The 20,854-nt window shown below is 42.3% G+C and overlaps 1 protein-coding gene across 7 annotated transcripts in view; it reads right to left on the bottom strand.

Annotated features, from left to right (window-relative positions):
• Positions 1–20,854, bottom strand: part of DYM (dymeclin) — a 248,720-nt gene that overhangs the window by 185,838 nt on the left and 42,028 nt on the right. For 4 of the 7 annotated variants that reach the window (XM_023750840.1, XM_023750842.1, XM_014452527.2 and 1 more), the window contains exons 3-5: positions 15,633–15,685; positions 4,368–4,461; positions 1,248–1,378 (exon numbers count right to left, since the gene is read on the bottom strand). In XM_023750840.1, coding sequence (XP_023606608.1) covers positions 1,248–1,378; positions 4,368–4,461; positions 15,633–15,685 — 278 coding nt within the window. Of the gene's footprint in view, positions 1–1,247; positions 1,379–4,351; positions 4,462–15,632; positions 15,686–20,854 lie in introns of those variants that run through there. The other 3 variants (XM_023750843.1, XM_023750841.1, XM_023750844.1) reach the window with 3 other exon arrangements.

The raw sequence follows: 20,854 nt of genomic DNA, 5'->3' as shown, positions 1-20,854 counted from the left end.
CTAATATGCAAATTGTCCCCTCGGCGGTCGTTCAACCAGGAGTTTGACCGCTTGCTATGACATGCGCTGACCACCAGGAGGCAGTGCGGAACATGGCAGGCGTTGGCAATGCAGCGCTGGCAGCAGGCGGCAGTGGAGGTGTTGCTGGCCCCAATGGGCCCCGACGAGAGCAGGACCACAGCGGGATGGTGGAGCAGGTGAGTGGGCGGCTCCAGGCCAAGGCAGGATGCCAGGCGGGGCTACAGGACTGTGAGACTGGGGGCACGAGCTGGGGCTGCAAGGTTGGGGGCGCAAGCTGGGCCCGATCTCCGCAGGCCACCCCAAGGGACCCAACCCATGCAAGAATTCGTGCACCAGGCCTCTAGTAGTATATAGTTAACAAACTTGGAAGGCTGATTATCAAAGTAGGAAATTAAACATATTCATGTCTTAAAACTCAAAATCAATGTAAAAGCTCTAGGTAAGCAAGAACACCTAATGCAGGCAACAGTGTGTTTTTAAAAATAAACCCCAGAAATGCAAGACCAACACTGCCGTTGGCCTCAGAAAGAGAGGAGACAGCATGAAGGTTAGATGCAAAACACTGCATACCCCATATTTCATTTCTTAACAATGCCATTCTCCCCTTTTACTTTCCAGGTTGTTACTTTTAATGCTAAGGAAGGAAATGCAAGCAGCTGATCTTAAAAACTACAGGCAAAAAAAGAAACCTGTCAGCAATATCAAGAGAAAATAGTAACCTTTTCCTGTATCTGCAGAAAAAGATGACATACATCAGCATCATAAAACTGTCCTTGAAAATGTTATTTCTGATCAAATAATCCCAAAGACATCCAGACTCAGAGACTGTTGTTCTATCTATGAAAGTAACCCCTAATACTTACAAAATCTTCTGACTGGTTGTCTCAATAATGCATTGCCCTAGTAATGGTACTTAAACTGATATCTGTTTTCTGAAAGAAATACCTGTGATTTTTATTTTTATGTTTCATATCCATGAGATCAAAATAAATAAAAGTCTCAATCTTACTGGCTGCCTTATTCTAAAAAAAGGAAAAAAACAATGAGAGTCTTGGTTCTTTTAAATTAATATAGGGGAAGAAAGAGTGACAGTGTCAGGTTATTTAAAAATAAAAATTATGAGAGGAACAATGGAATTTTCAAAATTTTAATTTTATTCCTCAAATTTTGTGCTTATATGTTGCTACACATGTGATTCCCAGAACATCTTCAAAGGCAATACTTACTGTAACTGCCAGATTTTTCTTCATAAGTAAAATGAAGTTGTAATTCCTCTTCTGACATCTCACAGATGAACACTTTCAGCAAATAGCAAATAATAAACAAAGCATTGTTTGTCTGCCAAATGAAGATGTGACTAGAAAAGAAAGAACAAGGTCACATAAGAATCAATATTTAATCATGAGCACAATCAGTTTATTTCTAGTCAATGATTTCTTCATGATTGATCAATCGTTTTTCCCACTGTATTTGTAATATTAGAATCATGTCCATATCTTTTAATGGCTCATGATTTATGACACTGAAGCAGTGAAATCTATTACAGTTTACTTCACAGTTCATTCTATGTATTTTACATAGTAAGTGAACATAATGAAAATATTATCCTTTAGGCATGACTGCTCTTTTTTTTAAAATATATTTTTATTGATTTCAGAGAGGAAGGGAGAGGGAAAGAGAGACAGAAACATCAATGATGAGAGAGAATCATTGATTGGCTGCCTCCTGCACACCCCAAACTGGGGACCGAGCCCGCAACCCAGGCATGTGCCCTTGACCAGAATCGAACCTGGGACCCTTCAGTCCACAGTCTGAAGCTCTATCCACTGAGTCAAACCAGCTAGGGCATGACTGCTCTTTGTTCTTAACTTTATAGCTGTCCCACACACAGGCAATTCAAAGAAAAGAAAGCTAAAATAATTAAAAATACATAGTACCATAAGGAAAATATATGCAAATACACAACCAAATTTTTAAATGGAATATCACCAGTAATCACAGTACAATATTTGCTGTTTGTATTAATAACCATGAACTCACAAGAAAAACTTTTGTTGGATTCAATATAATTTGCTTGGGAGCTGGGCAATGAACAATCTTTTAAGAGCTAACCAGATGCCCTGGCCTGTTTGCCTCAGTGGATAGAGCATTGGCCTACGAACTGAAGCGTCCTGGGTTCAATTCCAGTCAAGGGCACGTGTCCTGGTTGTGGGCTCGATCCCCAGTGGGGGACTTGCAGGCGGCAGCCGATCAATGATTCTCTCTCATCATTGATGTTTCTATCTCTCTCTCCCTCTTCCTTCCTTTGTGAAATCAATTTAAATATATATATATATATATATATATACTAGAGGCCCGGTGCACAAAAATTTGTGCACTCGGGGGGGAAGAGGGGGTCCCTCAGCCCGGCCTGTGCCCTCTTGCAGTCTGGGACCCCTCGGGAGATAACGACCTGCTGGCTTAGGCCTGCTCCTGAGTGGCAGAGGGCAGGCCCAATCCCTAGGTGCAGCCCCTGGTCGGGCTCAGAGCAGGGCTGATTGGGGAGTTGGGGCGCCGCCCCCTGTCATGCACAGAGCAGGGCAGATTGGGAGGTTGCGATGCCACCCTCAGTCACGCTCAGGGTGGGGCCGATTGGGGGGTTGGGGCACCGCCCCCTGTCACACTCAAGGCAGGGTCGATGGGGAGGTTGCGGCACAACCCCCTGTCATGCACAGAGCAGGGCCGATCAGGGGGTTGGGGCGATGCCCCCTGTCATGCACAGAGCAGGGCCCATCGGGGGGGTTGGGGCGCCTTCCCCTGTCACGCACAGAGCAGGGTCGATCAGGGGGTTGGGGAGCTCCCCCCTGTCACGCACAGAGCAGGGCTGATCAGGGGGTTGGGGCGCCTTCCCCTGTCACAAACAGAGCAGGGCAGATAGGGAGGTTGTGGCCCTGCCCCCTGTCACACACAGAGCCGCAGGGCGATCAGGGGGTTTGGGCACTGCCCTCTGTCATGCTGATACCGGTGCCGGGAGGCCTCGCGGCTCCGCTGATCCCGGTGCTGGGAGGCATATTACCCTTTTACTCTATAGGATAGGGGCCTAGTGCATGGGTAGGGGCTGGCTAGTTTGCCCTGAAGGGTGTCCTGGATCAGGGTGGGGGTCCCGCTGGGGTGCCTGGCCAGTCTGGGTGAGGGGCTGAGGGCTGCTTTCAGGCTGGCGGTTTTGACTGCTTTCAGGCTGGCGGGAAGCTCCCAACCGCTCCTTTTTTTCTTTTTTTTTTTTTTCTTCTGGGCCAGCTTTAGCTCTGGCTCTAGCTCTGAGGCTTCCGCTGCTGGTTTGTTTGCAGTTCTATAATTGAAACAATGTATAACTCCAGCTCTGAGATCCCAGCCGGCTATATTTGTTAGAATGTTTCAAACTGCCAGCTCAGAGTCCGGCAAGGCGGGGAACGTTGGAGTCTGCAGTCACGGTAGCAAGGAAGCCTCATGTTCGCTTCCAACTGCCTGGCTGCCGGCCGCCATCTTGGCTGACAGTTAATTTGCATAAGGATACGCTGATTAGCCAATCAGAAGGGTAGCGGTCGTACGCCAATTACCATTTTTCTCTTTTATTAGTGTAGATATATATATATATATATATAGAGAGAGAGAGAGAGAGAGCGCGAGCGAGAGTGCGTTAACCAGAAAAAAATGGTGTTAAAAAATGCTTGAGCAGCCCTGACTGGTTTGGCTCAGTGGATAGAGTGTCGGCCTGCAGACTGAGGGGTCCCGGGTTCAATTCCAGTCAAGGGCATGTACCTTGGTTGCGGGCACATCCCCAGTGGGAGGTGTGCCGGAGGCAGCTGATCGATGTTTCTCTCTCATCGATGTTTCTAACTCTCTATCCCTCTCCCTTCCTCTCTAAAAAATCAATAAAATATTTTTTTAAAAAATGCTTGAGCACATAAAAGGTTAACTTTCCATTGTATCTAATATAGAACTATAATACCTAATCTGAATCTTCTTTCATCTAATGAAAGAAATTAAGGAAACAGATGTGGAATGAAATAATACTCAAATTAAGTCATATGTCCAGCAGTAATAATGGGGAATAATGCCCTTTTTAGTAATAATCACATCACTATTAATCTATTTAAATAATATATTTCTAAAGATTATCTAAAATGCTGAAAGCAGATTCCAGAATGTATCATCTCCCCCGCCCCCCCAATGACTTGGACAGCAAATTAAAATCTCTCTTGTACTTTTTTCTCTTAATAGTAAGTACAATTCCTTTAATAGCTCTTAAAAGACCATAATCAATTTCTAATAGATGAAAAATACTCCTTGTTAAATATGAAAAGAACATAACTAATCAGCCAGCTTACTTCCGACATTCTGCTGAAAGTTTTAGTTCTTTGGTTCTAGAAAGGAAGACCTTAATCAATGCACCAAGGTTTCCTGTTCGAGGATTGTTTTCAACTGCAAGAGAAAGAAAGATTTTAAAAAGTTAAAATTAAGAACTAAAAGCAAAGTGAGTGTATCATAACACTTATAAAATCAAATGTCAAACTGAAGTTGCTCATGGACCAACCTATTGTCAATAAGCAATGAAAGAAATTGCTGCTTGGTTGTAATTCTTTCTGAACAAAAAGTGATGTACAAAATGGAAGTGCTAGAAACAGCAGGAGAAAATAGCCATCTTATCTGAGCATCCAAAATTGTAAAGAAAACATGCAAGTTAATATGCATACACAATTTACATATACACATAATCCTCTTTAGAAAAACAGATGCCTGCCCTAGCCGGTTTGGCTCAGTGGATAGAGCGTCGGCCTGCGGACTGAAGGGCCCCAGGTTCGATTCCGGTCAAGGGCATGTACCTTGGTTGTGGGCACATCCCCAATGGAAGGTGTGCAGAAGGCAGCTGATCGATGTTTCTCTCTCATCGATGTTTCTAACTCTCTATCCCTCTTCCTTCCTCTCTGTAAAAATCAATAAATATATATATCTATACATATATATATATGAAAAACCCTAAAAAAGAAAAACAGATGCCTAAAAAGCTCAAAAACTGATCATCCATATCCCCAGTATATAGAATAAACCATAAAGATAAAACTATTCAGATAATCACAAATTATTCTTATGAAAACAAAGACACATAAAGAAAGACACATAGCCCTGACCAGTTTGGCTCAGTGGATAGAGCGTCGGCCTGCGGACTAAAGGGTCCCAGGTTCGATTCCGGTCAAGGGCATGTACCTTGGTTGCGGGCACATCCCCAGTGGGAGGTGTGCAGGAGGCAGCTCATCGATGTTTCTCTCCCATCGATGTTTCTAACTCTCTATCGCTCTCCCTTCCTCTCTGTAAAAAATCAATAAAATATATTTTAAAAAAAAAAAAAAAAGAAAGAAAGACACATAATGTGGCCAGTGGGGCGCTATCTTACCAAGCAAAATTTTAAAGAATTTATTAAAAGAATTTTTTTTTCAAGTTTAAAAGGCGAGTATTTCAGCAAAGCCAGCCTAGAGTTGAGAGAAGATTCTACTGGGAATGAGAAGATCTGGCTTCTAGATCCAAGTCTATAATAAGGGAATATTGAACCTCAGGCAAATTATTTACTTCTCCACCTGTTTTCTCATCTGGAAAAGAAATAACAGCTAATATATATTGAACGATACACTTAGTGCTTTACATGCATTACCTACTATAATCCTCAAAACTACATATGGCATAAGCACCAATATGACCTCCATTTTACTGAGCACCCCCTGCAGGTTCTTGCTTGCTCAAGGACACGTAGTTATCTACTGGCTCAAATCCTTGGCCCTACACTATGCCAAACCAGTCCCTGTAATCAAGGAATTAGACTTAATGAAACTCTGAAGTTCTATCAGGCTGCAGAGCAAGACATAGGCTATGATTAATTTGGTGTGACAACTTGACTGGGCCACCGGATACCCAGGTATCCAGTTAACATTATTCCCAGTGTGTCAGGGAGAGGGTCTCTGCATTTGAATTGGTAGACTGAGTAAAGCAGATTGCATCTCCATGGAGGGCCCACAGAGAAAAGTCAGAGGAAGGCTGAATTCTTTCTATCTGCCTGACTGTTGAGCTGAAACATTGATCATCTTCTGTGCTTAAATGGGACTCGCAACATTGGCTCTCCTAGTTCTCAGGCCTTTGGACTTGGACTGGAATTAATACCATTAACTTTCCTGGGTCCTCCAGCATGCACACCAGATCACGGGACTGCTCAGCCTTCATAGTCGTGTGAGCCAATTTCTTATAATAAATCTCATTTTATATATACCAGGTGTCTCAAAAAATCCTATATAATAAAAGGGTAATATACAAATCCACCAAATGGTGGAATGGCCAGTCGCTATGACACACACTGACCACCAGGGGGCAGACACCCAACGCAGGAGCTGCCCCCTGGTGGTCAGTGTGCTTCCACAGGGGGAGCACCGCTCCGCCACAAGCCAGGCTGACGGCTGGAGATCACAGCAGCGGTGGCGGAAGCCTCTCCCGCCTCCGCGGCAGCACTAAGGATGTCCAACTACAGCTTAAGCCTAAACTGTCAGTTGGACATCCCCCAAGGACTCCCAGGCTGCTAAAGGGCACAGGCCGGGCTAAGAGACCCTCCCCCCACCCCGAGTGCACGAATGTCATGCACCAGGCCTCTAGTGTATACATATTTCAGCTGACAGCTCAATTTTAAAATGAAATGTATTTTAATAAACGCTGCCTTTATCATTATTCAAAATGTGTGCATACATTTTGGGGGGACACTCTATATATATCCATCCACTCTATGGATTCTGTTTCTCAAAATTCATCTTAGCCCGGCTTTCGTGGCTCAGTGGTTGAGCGTCGACCTACGAACCAGGAGGCCACGGTTCAATTCCAAGTCAGGGCACATGCCTGGTTTGCAGGCTCGATATCCAGTGTGGGGCGTGCAGGAGGCAGCCAATCAATGATTCTCTCTCATCATTGATGTTTCTATCTATCTCTCCCTCTCCCTTCCTTTCTGAAACCAATAAAAATGGTTTTTTTTAAAGAATTCATCTTAAGGGAGAGACTATTTAGTCAGAACCTTTACTTTTACTGATGGAAGAAAAAGAAATCCAGAAAGGCTATATGTTGGGCCCAAAGTCAACAATATGTTAGTGACAAATGCCCAGTCTTTTCACTTTACCAATAGTTTTCAAACTGTGAGATTCCAGAGTTCTGGGGTATTTTTTTCACTTTTGAAATACATTTTTAACTATTTTGAAAACCAGAAATGCAAACACACACATTGGCTTGTGCTGCCAGGAGAATTCATTTTTATGCAGATCTGAGAATTATGCGTTTGCTGCCATTTCTATGCATAATATCTAAACTTCTGTGTCAAAGATATAAAAAGATGTAGTTCTCCAGAATTTTTTATCCAGGTCTGCACATACATACTTTTTAAAATGTATATGGAAATAAGCACAGCATTACAGCATACCTGCTCTGTACCCATAACTGGCAAGTTAACTCGGTCTACCTACCAGGTATATGTTCTTGCCACAGCCTGAGAGTCAATGCATGTAACTGTGTAACTTTCTAATTATGACAGAAGTTGCAGTACCTTGCTGTTCCACGTGTGGCTCATGGACTAGTGGCAACAGCATTGTCTGGGAGCTGTTGGAAGTGCAGAATCTCAGGTCCACCCTCCACCTACTAAAGTTGGCAGTGCTTTTCAAAGGTTAATGTACATTTAAATCACATTTAAAGTTTAAATTCTGACTCTGCCCATATCAAGTGTGACCTGAGATTCTGCATCGCTAACAACCTTCCTGCTCCTGGTTGGAGAACCCCCACTCCGTGTGCTGTAAATTAGGGCAGGTTTGGCCCAGGTTTCATAATCAAGAATAGGTGCATGATTAGATATTAGGCATTAGATATTGTTACAGTTTCTCTTTGAAACACAAATTTCCTATCTTCAATCGTTAGGTTTAGTTTAATGAAAGAATATCATAAGATTTCAGGATAAACTGTGTTTTGTTCTTTTTTTAAAAAAAAAGTTACTGTTTGCAAGTGCATCTTTGTGTAAATTAATATTATCTAGCTATTGTAAACCAAAACAAAATACTGAAACAAAAGTTGAAGCTGATATAATTCAGAATCCCAACTTTACAATCTTGTTTATTCAACAGCCCCTTTATTACTGAATTACTTTATAATTGTTTTAATTTATAAATAGCCAGCTATTAAAAAACAAACCTGTCTATTGGAAAGAACAACCAAACTACTAGACTGATGTAATGAAAACTCTGTGTACCTTTTTCAATCATTTGGCATGTATTTATTGAGCTCCTTATATGTACTCAGCACTGTTTCAGGTATAAGAAAATACTTATAAACAGAATTCCCTGTATTTTTTTATTTTATTGATTTCAGAGAGGAAGGAAGAGGGAGAGAGAGATAGAAACATCAATGATGAGAGAGAATCATTGATTGGTTGCCTCCTCATGCCCCACACTGGGGATCGAGCCTGCAACCCGGGCATGTGCCCTGACCAGGAATCAAACCATGACCTCCATGTGCCCTGACCCGGAATCAAACAGTGACTTCCTGGTTCCTAGGGCGACGCTCAACCACTGCGCCATGCTGGTTGGGCTCCTTGTCTTAATAAAGCTGACATTCTAAGACGGTTAAGTTTCCACAGTACTCTTCTGGGCAAGATCCAAACGGGGCAATAAATTAATAAAAGTAAGTACACTCAGTGATGTTTCAACAACAGGTGTAATATTCCAAAATACCTCAATGGACTTTAACAGGATCAAACCTAGTTGGTAAAAATCAAACGCTATGGTAAGTTGAATGAGCTTCAGGAACCAGGGTAGGAACAGGGACATCTGACAGGAAGGCAGAAAAGCATAATGGAACTAGACTACAGATCTGACCAGGTTCAAACCCCAGCTCCCCCTGATTAGCTGTGTGACACTGGCAACTTACTTAACCTCCCCACACCTGTTTCCTCACCTGTGAAACTAGGATCATAGTACTTAAGCACAATAACTCATCTGACTCTGGAGCTTAAACTTGTAGAAATATATTAACTAACTTGGCCTTTTGTATAAAGAAGGGAATTCTCCATCGCTACAGGAGTTCAACCAAAGTCTGGGTAACACTCACGTAAGGGTATAATAAAGAGGATTTCCACCTGGAGTGAGAGGTTGAACTTCCTTCCAGGCCCTGAGATAACCTTTCCCAATATCTCACTAAAATACCCATGAGCCACAAGACCTAATAACCAATATAGAGGAAACACAGAGGACAGAAACATATTAACGTTTCAACCAACAAAATCTACATGTGGGAAACTCTACGACCCACTTTCTTTTTTAAAATTACTTTTTATTTTTTTAACTGGAGGCCCAGTGCACGAAATTCATGCACTGGGGGGGGGGGGGGGCCTCAGCCTGGCCTGTGCCCTCTTGCAGGCTGGGACCCCTAAGGGGATGTCCACTTGCCGGCTTAGGCCGCTCCCCATGGGAAGCGGGCCTAAGCTGGCAGGCAGACATCCCTCTCACAGTCCGGGACCCCTTGCTCCTTACCGCCCACCTGCTCACTGCTCGGCTTGCTGCTTCTTAGGGCTGCCACAGAGGCGGGCAAGGCTTGCTAATGAACCTGGCTTCTGGCTGAGCACGCCAGCCATGAACCTGGCTTCTGGCTGAGTGGTGCTCCCCCTGTGGGAGCACACTGACCATCAGGGGGCAGCTCCTGTGTTGAGCGTCTGCCCCTAGTGGTAAGTGCACGTCATAGCAACCAGTCGTTCTGCCAGTTGTCCTGCTGTTTGGTCTATTTGCATATGAGGCCTTTATTATATAGGATTACAGTTCACATTCAATATTATATTAGTTTCAGGTGTAGAGTATAGTGGTTAGACATTTATATAACTTACAAGGTAGTCCCACCAATAAATTTAGTACCTGACACCAGTCACTCACCCAAGCTTATAGTTATTACAATATTATTGACTATATTCCCTATGCTGTACTTCACATCCCCACCCACTTTCTTTAATAAATTGAGAGAGGAAAAAGGAGACAAATGCAGGAAGAAACTACTTATGAGAAGAATCGTAAAAATATATCAACCAATAATAATGTGAGGACTTTATATTGCTCCGGATTCAAACAGACAATTAGAAATTTGAACACTCAATGAATATTTTATGTTAAAAATTGTTTTTTTTAATAAAATTACGGTATTTATTTCCTTTTAAAAAAATCCTTATTATGAGATACATACTAAAATATTTCTGGATGAAATGATACGATGTCTGAGGTTTGTATCAAATTAATATGTGAAGATAGATGAATGACACGATGTCTGAGATTTGTCAAATTAATTACACGAGGATATGTCTGTTGTCCGTGCACTTTTCTGTCCATACGTCATACTTCAATAAGTGAGTGAGGCACAAATGAAACATGATTGGCCATGAAAATGATTGAAACTGGAAGATGAGTATGTGGGAGTTCATTATATTATTCTGTCCACCTTTGGATGAGTGTAAAATAATTAAAAATAAAATACCCATGAGAACAAATGATACAAGCTCGCAAAAATGCTGAATCAGGATACAGTTCTTCTTCCAAAACACAGGAAACAATTCCACTAACTACAAATTATATAAACCTGACTACAAATGTATTTGGTAATCATTAGCAAGCCTAACTGCCTGAAAGTACCTTTGAGGAACAAGTCTCCTTCTTACTGTCTACCCCAATCGGAAAATTGATGTGACTCCTTCAACATGATAACTTTCTATACAGATTCAGAGATTACAACTCCCAGAAAATAACAGGAAACAAGCCAAACACAAAACAACTATGTTGGAGGGAAGAGGTAGGAAAGAAATGTTGATCCAGCTGTTCGATTTGGGGATTTTAGGATTCGCTCACACTCCAAAACCAAGGAGTGGAGACAACGGAAAGTCTCAGTTAAACCAATCAAACATGTACAAAACATGTTCTAGAAGTCAGGCTAGAACACAGCACCAGCCTCCCTTCAAGGTAAAACAACAGATTCAGCAAGCACCTCAAGAAGCCACACAGGAACAGGGTTAATAAACATACGCTCTGGCAGCAAGCACCGTCCCTTCTCACTCTCTGCCTTCTCCCTGCTTTATTTTTCTGAAGAGTCATCATTATATAAAATATATGTATTTATTTATGGTCTGGCTTCCCCGTTAAGACAGATTCATGAGGTCAGGGACCTGGGTGGGTCTTTATTGCAGTCACTCACCCAGCTATAATATTATAGGTGCTCAATAAATATTTGCTGGTTTAATGACTAAGAAGAAAACAATAGTAACAACAAAATAAGGAACAGGATATGCTGAAACCTCAGCAGAAGAGCTGAATCAGAACTGGCAAAAAGAACTTTGGTATACAACCATCATTAGTGGAAAATGGGAAAATGAACCATCTATTTTTAAAAGGAACAGAAAGCACCTGGGAAAAATTAGTATAATGAAAAGAGAGCACTGACATATTAGGAAAACTAGATTGATTAAAAATGCAACAACAACTAAAAGATACATTAGAATCTTAAAAGACAACAACTGTAATGTATAAACATTGAACCAAAGATATAAAAGAGGAATTACAAGAAAAGAACAGAGATGAAGAAAAAGATGATGCAGAAGGCAAAGAACAGAGATCCAACCTGAACCTCACAGGTGACAATGCCAATTTGAAGGAGAAGAAACTAAAACAAGTAAAATCAAAGCCATAACTACAGAAAACTTCAGAATTGAAAAAGCTCACAAAAATGCTTGTTAATAAACCAATAAAAAGACCTCATCAAATTACAGGGAAAATCATAAAGAAAAAAGTATAATGAGGAACATTTAATCATAATGGTTATAGGGGGAAAAGTCTTATGAACAAAGGAACAAAAAGAAATTTAGGTCTCAGACTTCCTCTCAGGTTAATACTAGATGCCACAAAAGAGCAGATGAACTCCTACAGAATTTTGAGGGAAATGACAGTAAAGAAGTTTGTGTACAAGGAAGTTGTCTGTCATGCCTGACTGACTCCTGCACTCCAAAGGAAAAAGAATCCAAGGAACCCACTGGAAACAGGCAAATGAGAGCTGAAACAACATAAACACATCAGCAGCTGCCTGGTGCTGAAGAGGCAGAATTTAAAGTTAACTCTTGCCCAGAGGGACTTGGTTACTGCCTAGGACAGGGGTGGGCAACCCCTGACATGCGTGCCAAACATAGCACGCCAGTAACTTTTGCTGGCACGCAAAACCCTCTCTTATAATCTTCCATTTACAATTGTTTTCTTAATATCGACTTTTTTATTTTTCAGATAAATTCAGTGTAGGTGCATCTTAGATAAATAATTTTACATAACAAGTTATCTTAAAGACCATAGACATGGATTGACAAGAGAGGGGAAGAGCAATTTCTATGCCTCTGCCTTAACTCTCCTTGCCTTCCTAGATCCGACCAGTGTTTTGGTTTCATCCACATACGCTTGTGAATCTTTGTTCTCAGTGATGAATTTTGTTAAGTCTCGTAATAGGAGTAGCCTGATGGATAAAAGTAGTAGCTCATGCATATCTCTGAAGGTCACGTAAAATCTCTGTCATCAGTGATGCAGCAGCAAAAGCCCCACTGATAATATCAAACGGAGTCATAAAGTTTTCTGTCGGACTATCAGTGTACATGTATACATTAAAAAATAAATGTTAAAAAATAAATGTATTGTTCATCATCATATACTGTGTTTTTGTCGCTCGAATGAATCTTTTCTTCAAGGTTCTTCACATATGTACATCTTAAGAGATATCAAGTAGGTGTAACATGTTCTCAAAAAATTAGGGTTGGCACGCAGAAGAATTTTGAGTCAGAGATTTTGCTGGTTTGGGCACGCACTCACAAAAAGGTTGCCCACCCCTGGCCTAGGACTTTCCATTGACATCCCTGACTAAGGGCCATACCCTAGAACTAAGGAAAACTCGGAAATAGTAATAGGAGACCCAGAAGGAATGGAAGGAGAGAAGAAAATATCTGAAAAAGTTGTGGGAAATAAAACCTCCCTGTATTTCTCAGTGTTCCTGTAAAAAAGCCTTCGTCTCCTGGGTCAGCAAAACATACATGCTATGAAGTGAGAGAATGTCTGCTTTTACTTCTCCCAGAATCATTTCACATACCATCAGGATTAGAACTGTAGCCATGTGTTTAAAACTTCCTTATCTCACAGAAAGCCAAGCAGTTACATCACAAGATAAGCGCCTAAGCTGGCTCCAAAGGAGTAGGAGAGACTCCAGTATCATCTTCCTAAGTATCCACATTTCAAAGAGACATGAGGTCCCAGAACTTGGAAACACCGCTAGGTCTAAAAAGCCAAGGCAGGGAGAGAGTGTATCTGGCTCCTGAAGAGCTTTTATTTACATACCAAAGGACTGGAGTAAAGAGGAGAAGAGGGGGACAGCTAACTCCTTCCCCTTCATAAGAAAAACACACACCCTCCCCCAGCTACTCACATAAAACAACTGACCTGGCTCTCAAAGTGTCTCCTAGCACAGTGGTTCTCAACCTTGGCTTCACATTAGAATCACCTGGGAATCTTTTTAAAATCCTGATTTCTGGGCCTCATCCTCCGGAAATTCTGTTTCTTTGTTACTAATGATGAGGCCCAGAAATCAGGATTTTAAAAAGATTCCCAGGTGATTCTAATGTGTAGCCAAGGTTGAGAACCACTACTTTACAGTGAAGTAATGACAAACACAACCCTGACCAAGTAATCAAGGTCAGTGTCATCAGAGATAAGCTCATGTGATAGCACCTACTCCTAATATGATGTGTTGAGAACAGCACTTCATCTCTGTGGTCTTCCTCCTACAGACCCATCACCCCAGTGTAACCATGAGAAAAACATCAAACAAACTCAAATCGAGGGACATTTGGAAAAGTACCCTACTAGTACTCCTCAAAACTCTAAGTAAGCCCTAACCAGTGTGGCTCAGTGGATAGAGCGTCAGCCTGGGGACTGAAGGGTCCCAGGTTCGATTCTGGTCGGGGGCATGTACCTTGGTTGCGGGCACATCCCCATTAGGGGACGTGCAGGAGGCAGCTGATCGATGTTTCTCTCTCATCGATGTTTCTAACGCTCTATCCCTCTCCCTTCCTCCCTGTAAAAAAATCAATAAAATATATTAAAAAAAAAAACAACTCTAAGAAAAATCCGAAAAACCACTGCAGACCAGAGAAGGCTAAGGCGACATGATGACTAAATGTACTGTGGTATCCTGAATGAGATCCTGGAAAAGAGAAAGGACAGTAAGAGAAAACTAGTGAAATCTGAATAAAGTACTGAGTTAGTTAATAGTACTGTATCAGTGGTGATTTTCTGATTGTGACAAATGTACCATATTAATGTAAGATGTTAACAATAAGGAAAACTGATGAGAGTTATATGGGAACTCTATAGCTCTGTAACTTTTCTGTAAATCTAAAGCTATTCTAAAATTAAATTTTTATTTTAAACATCTCAATAGATAGATTTAATAGCAGATGACATACAACAGAAGACAAGACTAGTAAACAAAAGACAGGTTAAAAGAAAATATACTCTTAAAGGTCAGAGAGGGGGAAAAATGAACATAAAAAGCCCAACAAAAATAATGGCAACAAACCTGCCAAAAATGATGGAAAAACATTAATCTATACCAAAAAAAAAAAAAAAGCCTTAGCAGACATATGAGACATACAGAAAATGTTAAAAGGGTATAACAGAAGTCCCAGAGAAGAGGAGAAACAGAATAGGATAGAAACAGTGTATAAACCAATAATGGCTGAGAATTTTCCAAAACTGATGAAAGATATCAACCAACAGATTTAAGAAGCTCTACAAACCTCAAGCAGCAAAAAAGAAAAGAAAAGAAAACCACTCCTCAGCACATCATTCTAAAATGCTAAAAACCAAAGGACAAGGAGAAAAACTTTAGAACATCCCAAGAAAAAAATTCCATTATTTTCAAAGGAAAAACAATGACATTGACAACTTTCATCACAACAAAAATGAGACAAGCAGAAAAAGAATAGAATGATACCTTTAAAGTCCCATCCAGTCATTAGCAATAAAACACATGCTTCGCAGAGTCTATTACCACCACTGCAAATTAACCAAGCATGTGTTTCACTGCTAATGACTGAATGGCACATTCTAGTAGCATCCATGAGCACCATGAATAGAATTATTATTATCATCATCAAGATTGTGAGGGCGAGCTGGCTTCGACATCTGTCACCCCATTGATCGCCAGGGCTGATTCGGCTGATCTGGCTGGCTAGGCGGGTGTCCCCCTCCTCCCTCACCGATCCATGTGCGTCCCTCCCGAAGCTGCACGCTCGGTTGAAGAGGACGACCTTCCCCCCCCCAGGAGAGGACCAGTCTTCGGTCAAGGGTATACAAGTAGCTGCGCTCCCCTGCTAGAACCTCCAAACAAGCTCTCAAGAAAACATCATTAATTCAATTCATATTACACTATCAAAATTTAAAATAGAAAATTTCAAGTAAGTACCCACACACACATATACATATATATGCATACATACATACACATACATGCTCATTTCTCCACCTTACCTAAAGACCTGCAGACTGAAATAGTTGCCTCCTCCAAGAGCTTCAAATCAGTACTGGAAAGATAGAAGAAGAAAGATAATTAATAATTATAACACTAAATATGTACACACTAAAGAAATATATAAAAGAAGAGAAAAATAATTTAGAAGGAAAATATGATATACTAGAGGCCCGTTGGCTCCCTCAGCCTGGCCTGTGCCCTCTCGCAATCCGGGACCCCTCGGGGGATGCAGTAGTGCAAGAGACAGCAGGCGGCCAGGGAGGAGCCTGCTCATCCCGGTCCCGCTGCCCAGGTAGCGCTGCAGCGGAGGCGGGAGAGGCTCGCACTGACGCAGCTGTGCTCGCCAGCTGTGAGCCCGGGGTCTGGCACCCATCGGTCAGCTCATGCGTTGAGCGTCTGCCCCCTAGTGGTCAGTGCATGTCATAGTGACCGGTCAACCAGTCGCTTAGGGTTTTATATACATAGATAGTAGTGAACAATAAAATCAGCACAATAAAATGAAGCTTCTATTTTCAATATAATTAGGAAATTTACTATAATTCTTCATATGACATTCCCAAAAGATAAGAGCTCAGGGCACCCTGCCTTTCAAGCATTGAGGCAGGGAGGAATGGTAGGATTGGAGGCTTAGAAAAATTTGATAAAGGCACACCAAAGTATAGAGCAAAAGGCAGGGGCCCCCTCTGCCCATTTGTAAGGGGAGTACATGGGATACACTTATTTAGAAAAATACTATTATTTTCAGGAAATGGGAATTTTTTGTTGTTGTTTGTTTGTTAATCCTCACCTGAGGATATTTTTCAATTGATTTTCAGGAAGAGTGGAAAAGAGAGGGAAAGACAGAGAGAAACATCAATGTGAGAGAAACATATCGAATGGTTGCCTCCTGCACAAGCCCCGAACAGGACCCTTTGGTCTGCAGGCTGACGCTCTATCCACTGAGTCAAACTGGCCAGGGCAAGATGGGAATTTTTAAAGTAGCCACAGAAGAGCTGCCTTCCTTCCTTCCTCTCCTCCCCTCCCTGGAGTCCCTACCACTCATCCATCCTAATGGGTATGAAATCAAGGGAAGGAAGGAATGTAGATAAGCAAATTGAGGCTTCCAAGGAGTTTAATATTCCAGGAATCAGAGCTACAGGAAGAACAGGAACTACCTTTAGAGTCTGGGGACTGGTTTAAAAACTTCCTGTTCTTTTCTGCTAATACACATGGCACAACAAATCCTCCAAATAGGCAACTCTTCCATGGCTCCCTGAAAAGTCCCCACCTCCTAGGGAATATATAAAAATAAAGAAGAGAAAAATACTATCACTGAGGAGGCATACTTTTAAAAAGAAAGAATCCATAAGCATTTAGAGCATCTGACAAGAACATTTTAGAGAACCTGTGGAAGAACACTAATTGCTTTAGCCATCTCTAGAACTACGCTGTCCAGGATGCTACCTGCTGGCCACATGTAGTGTGAACTGTGGCCAGTCCTAATTGAGATGTGCTGAAATACAAAGTACACACCAGATTTCAAAGATTAAAAAGAATAAAATATACTTCATTATAAATCCTTATGTTCATGAAATTATAACATTTGGGATATATTGGGTTAAATGAAATATTATTAAAATTAATTTCACCTGTTTCATTTTACTTTTTTCATGTGGCTAATACCAAACTTTCAACTACATGAATGTGTTACATATTTCTTTGTTTGTTAACAAAGGTTTATTTTTATATGAACCTAGTTCCACGCCTGACACAGAGGACAGGAGGGGACAGACAAGGTCACGGCCCTTACACTCATATTCGGGACAGCCACCTCCACGTCTTCCATCCTCACCTCAGCCTGGCAAGGCCGGTGAATGGGGAGGAGTCCAGACAGGTGACTGGACGAAAGATGTGCTATTTCCTGACTAGGGGACACAGAGGGACAGGAGGACACAGTGGTACATAAAAACAGAGATGCCAACAGTTAGATGCACGTCCAGGCCTAAACAGAAGGAAGTCTGGGCTTAACATGCGACTGGGAAGTACCGGCTCGCAATGAAAACGTGGGCCCTCGGGGAAGGGCCCTGGTGCCTGCTGCCGTCAGAAATGGCCTTGCGTTAGGACGGCTCGAGCTGCTTTCTGTCCCCGGTGGGTGCTGGGCACTCAGTAGGCCGACAAGTGCAGCCAGAAAAAAGCACAGGTAGGACCAGGGCCAGCAGAAGCTCAGAGACGTTAGCCTCTTCTGCTGATGTGAGAATCTCAGGTCTTTGCTCGGCTCCGTCGTTTTATCTGGGAGTCTGACACAAGGAGCTAAGACGGTGTCAGCCCCTGGCCGATGGGAGGGTGGATGGGGTCCTTCTCAGATGAGCGCAGTCCTAGTTTAGGCAAATATCAAGTGAAAAAGGCATGCCACCAGTCAGCCCCGAGATGTCTATCTGACTCCTGCGCCCTGAAGATGGGGTCACAGGCCATCCTCCGGGTTGCGTTCATTCCCTGAGTGACAAGAGTCCCGGACGAGCCAGTCCTGTGCAGACAACCAACCCCAGGGCACGGACCACAGGCCTCCGCACAGTGAAGACATATCTATAAGCACTTATCCCTTCCTATCACTTCCTGAGGGCCTGCCCTGGGGGTAGGGGTAGGGCCACAAGGACAGAAACCCCTGCCTTTGTGGTCCTGGTAGGGACACAGACAAACACAGAAGCATTTAAAATGCAAGGGCTAGGGCCCAGGAACGGGGCTAAATGGGAGAGGTCGACTTCAGGGCTGCATTTGGCAAAGTTGAAGGGCACAGCTTCCCCACCACCCGTCTTAAATTGTTACTTCTGGGGACCCAGGAGTGCCCCCTTCATAACTCCATGCGGAGTTTTTGAATAAACTATTGAGAATCAGAAATTTTTTAAAAGCTTTCTTCCCTTAAACACCCAGAGAACATTATTTACAGAATCCACATTTAAATTTACAGCAAACATTGTTCTAGAACTTATCACTAAACTACATTTCCTACTTTCCCCCCTTGAACACCTGAGCTAAACATCGTCACAGCCCCGGTGACTTCGGGCCCTTATTTTCTTGACGCCTGCATCTTCGTTCTCCTGCTTTGTCTTTTCAGCAGGCCTTTGGCACTCCACATCACTCTCAGTTTGGACAGACTCTCCAAAGTGTCCCTGGTGGGAGGGGCCATCACCTTCCTTGATCTCAAGGCATATTCCTACTAGTGATGCTCTAAAGCCTGTCTCTCACAAATTAGGACAGTATCATATATAAAAAGCATTATGCATGGCCATACAAAGCTAAGGCCACTGACTGCTTCAGTGGATATGCTATTCCCTTAAGAATCTCAAATTATATTCATATTGAAAAAATACAAATATCTTTTCAAAATTAAACCTTTAAGCTTCATCTAAGATTTAAAAAAATTTTAACCAAAATAATCTAGAAATAACCTACAGCAAAGTGCTTACAGGTACTAGATTTTTTAGAGTGTCTGCATGCCTCACAACGTCTGTCGGTCTGCTGTCCTCCCATCCCTTTCTCCTACCTTCCCATCTCCCCCTCAGGGTGAGCGGAGCAGGGGCAGGCAGGCTTGCTCAGCATGACCCCACTCCCTGGCCACGGGTGGCTGGTCAGGGATAGATGTCTAATGTAAGCCCACCAGAGTCTTGAGGAATTTGGAATTGAGATGGAAAGACAGGTTTTCTGATGGCTGGAACTTGTGAGGCAAAGCTGAGGGTTATGGGAAGCCATCCTCCACTAAGGGGCAGAGAAAGCTGGTTAGTAAGAAAATGAATAAGAGAGCTTCGTGGACAAAAGCAGCAATAAACAGAGAGGCCTCTCAGGATTCCTGCCGGCCTTCTGATTCTTGGGACCAGTTCTTCCCAAAGCCTGACTGCGTTTATGATCTTCGATTCTATTAGACCCCACCCCTGTCTCTTCATCACATAACCCCCTCTTTCCGGTATATGCTAAATCAAATTGATTTTTGTTAATAACCAAAAGGTTCTAATTAATAAATCACTGTGGTAAGATTTAATAATACACTTAGTAGTTGCCAAGAAGTGGGAACTATGAATTACTCAGTTTATTGGTTACTCAGGGAAAAAAAAGTAAAGATGTATAAAATGCAAAAGATTGTAAAGAGCTTTATGAGGGTAATAACTAGACCACATGCATTAAATCTGTTTCACTGGTGCTTCTACCTTCTTCAGTCAATAACACTCTCAACGCTCGCTAGAACCAAGAGCTTCAATTATATACATGTGGTTATAAACTTCAAAAACTTCTGAATTTGTTCATTCAACAAACATTACCTAGATGTCCAGGACATGCTGGGCTCTATGAATGATGCTACCTCTCTCTCCAGGCTACATGGAGGAATGAAGCAGCAGAGACCACTGGGAAGTATGAAAATCAAGACCAGCCCCTTTGCCTAAGCTCATAGGAAGTGCACCCAACCTACCCTAGGAGCAATAAAGGAAGGCTTCCTGGAGGAAGAAACTGTGTCCTGAAGGAGCAAAAGAAATCAGTTGGGCAGACCAAAGGAGAGGGCTTTCCAGACACAGGAACAGTGTACCAAAGGCATTGCAGTCACAACCTGGCATGTTCTTGGAAGCGGAGATGAATCAACACTGGAGAAGGGCAAATACAAGCCTGGAGACATACACTAGATGGCTAGAATACAGAGTTCAGTTTCTCAACTTGTTCTCAACAGAAAGGTTCCCAAAACAGCGTTCTGATTGATTTCTAAGACAATATTAGCCTTAAAAAGGGATTATTTACACATGTATTAGTGAGGTTGTTTGGACATTATTTCTTCCAGGAAACCTTTGATCACCTAACACAAGGAGATAAGTCTGGTTTCCGCCCCATAAGCACCCAATCGTAAAACTGAGCACATGGTAGTAAGATTGCCCAATTATCTGTCTGTGCCCCCTCCCCCCGCCCCAGACTGAGGGCTCCTTGCTCATCACAGCATTCCCAGCCTGGTGCAAAGCAGGCGCTTAATAAAAATGCACTGAGTGAATGAATGACAGACACTTCACTACCAGAAAACAAAATTAATTATTTCCCCCCTGTTCCTCAAGAAACACTCAACACTCTCCAGCCCTCAAGGCAAGGTCTGCCCCAGGTTTTTTATTTTTATTAAAATATTTTTCTAAACACTTATTTGCTTCCGAATGTAAAATAATATATCTTCTGAAGCAGTCCGATTGTTTTTGTCATTCAAGGATGCAGAGACCTG

The sequence above is a fragment of the Myotis lucifugus genome, unplaced genomic scaffold, assembly GCF_000147115.1.
Source record: "Myotis lucifugus unplaced genomic scaffold, Myoluc2.0 scaffold_16, whole genome shotgun sequence".
NCBI lineage: Eukaryota > Metazoa > Chordata > Mammalia > Chiroptera > Vespertilionidae > Myotis > Myotis lucifugus.
The sequence above is the reverse complement of the archived record's forward strand: the minus strand, read 5'-3'. Positions and strand labels throughout refer to the sequence as shown.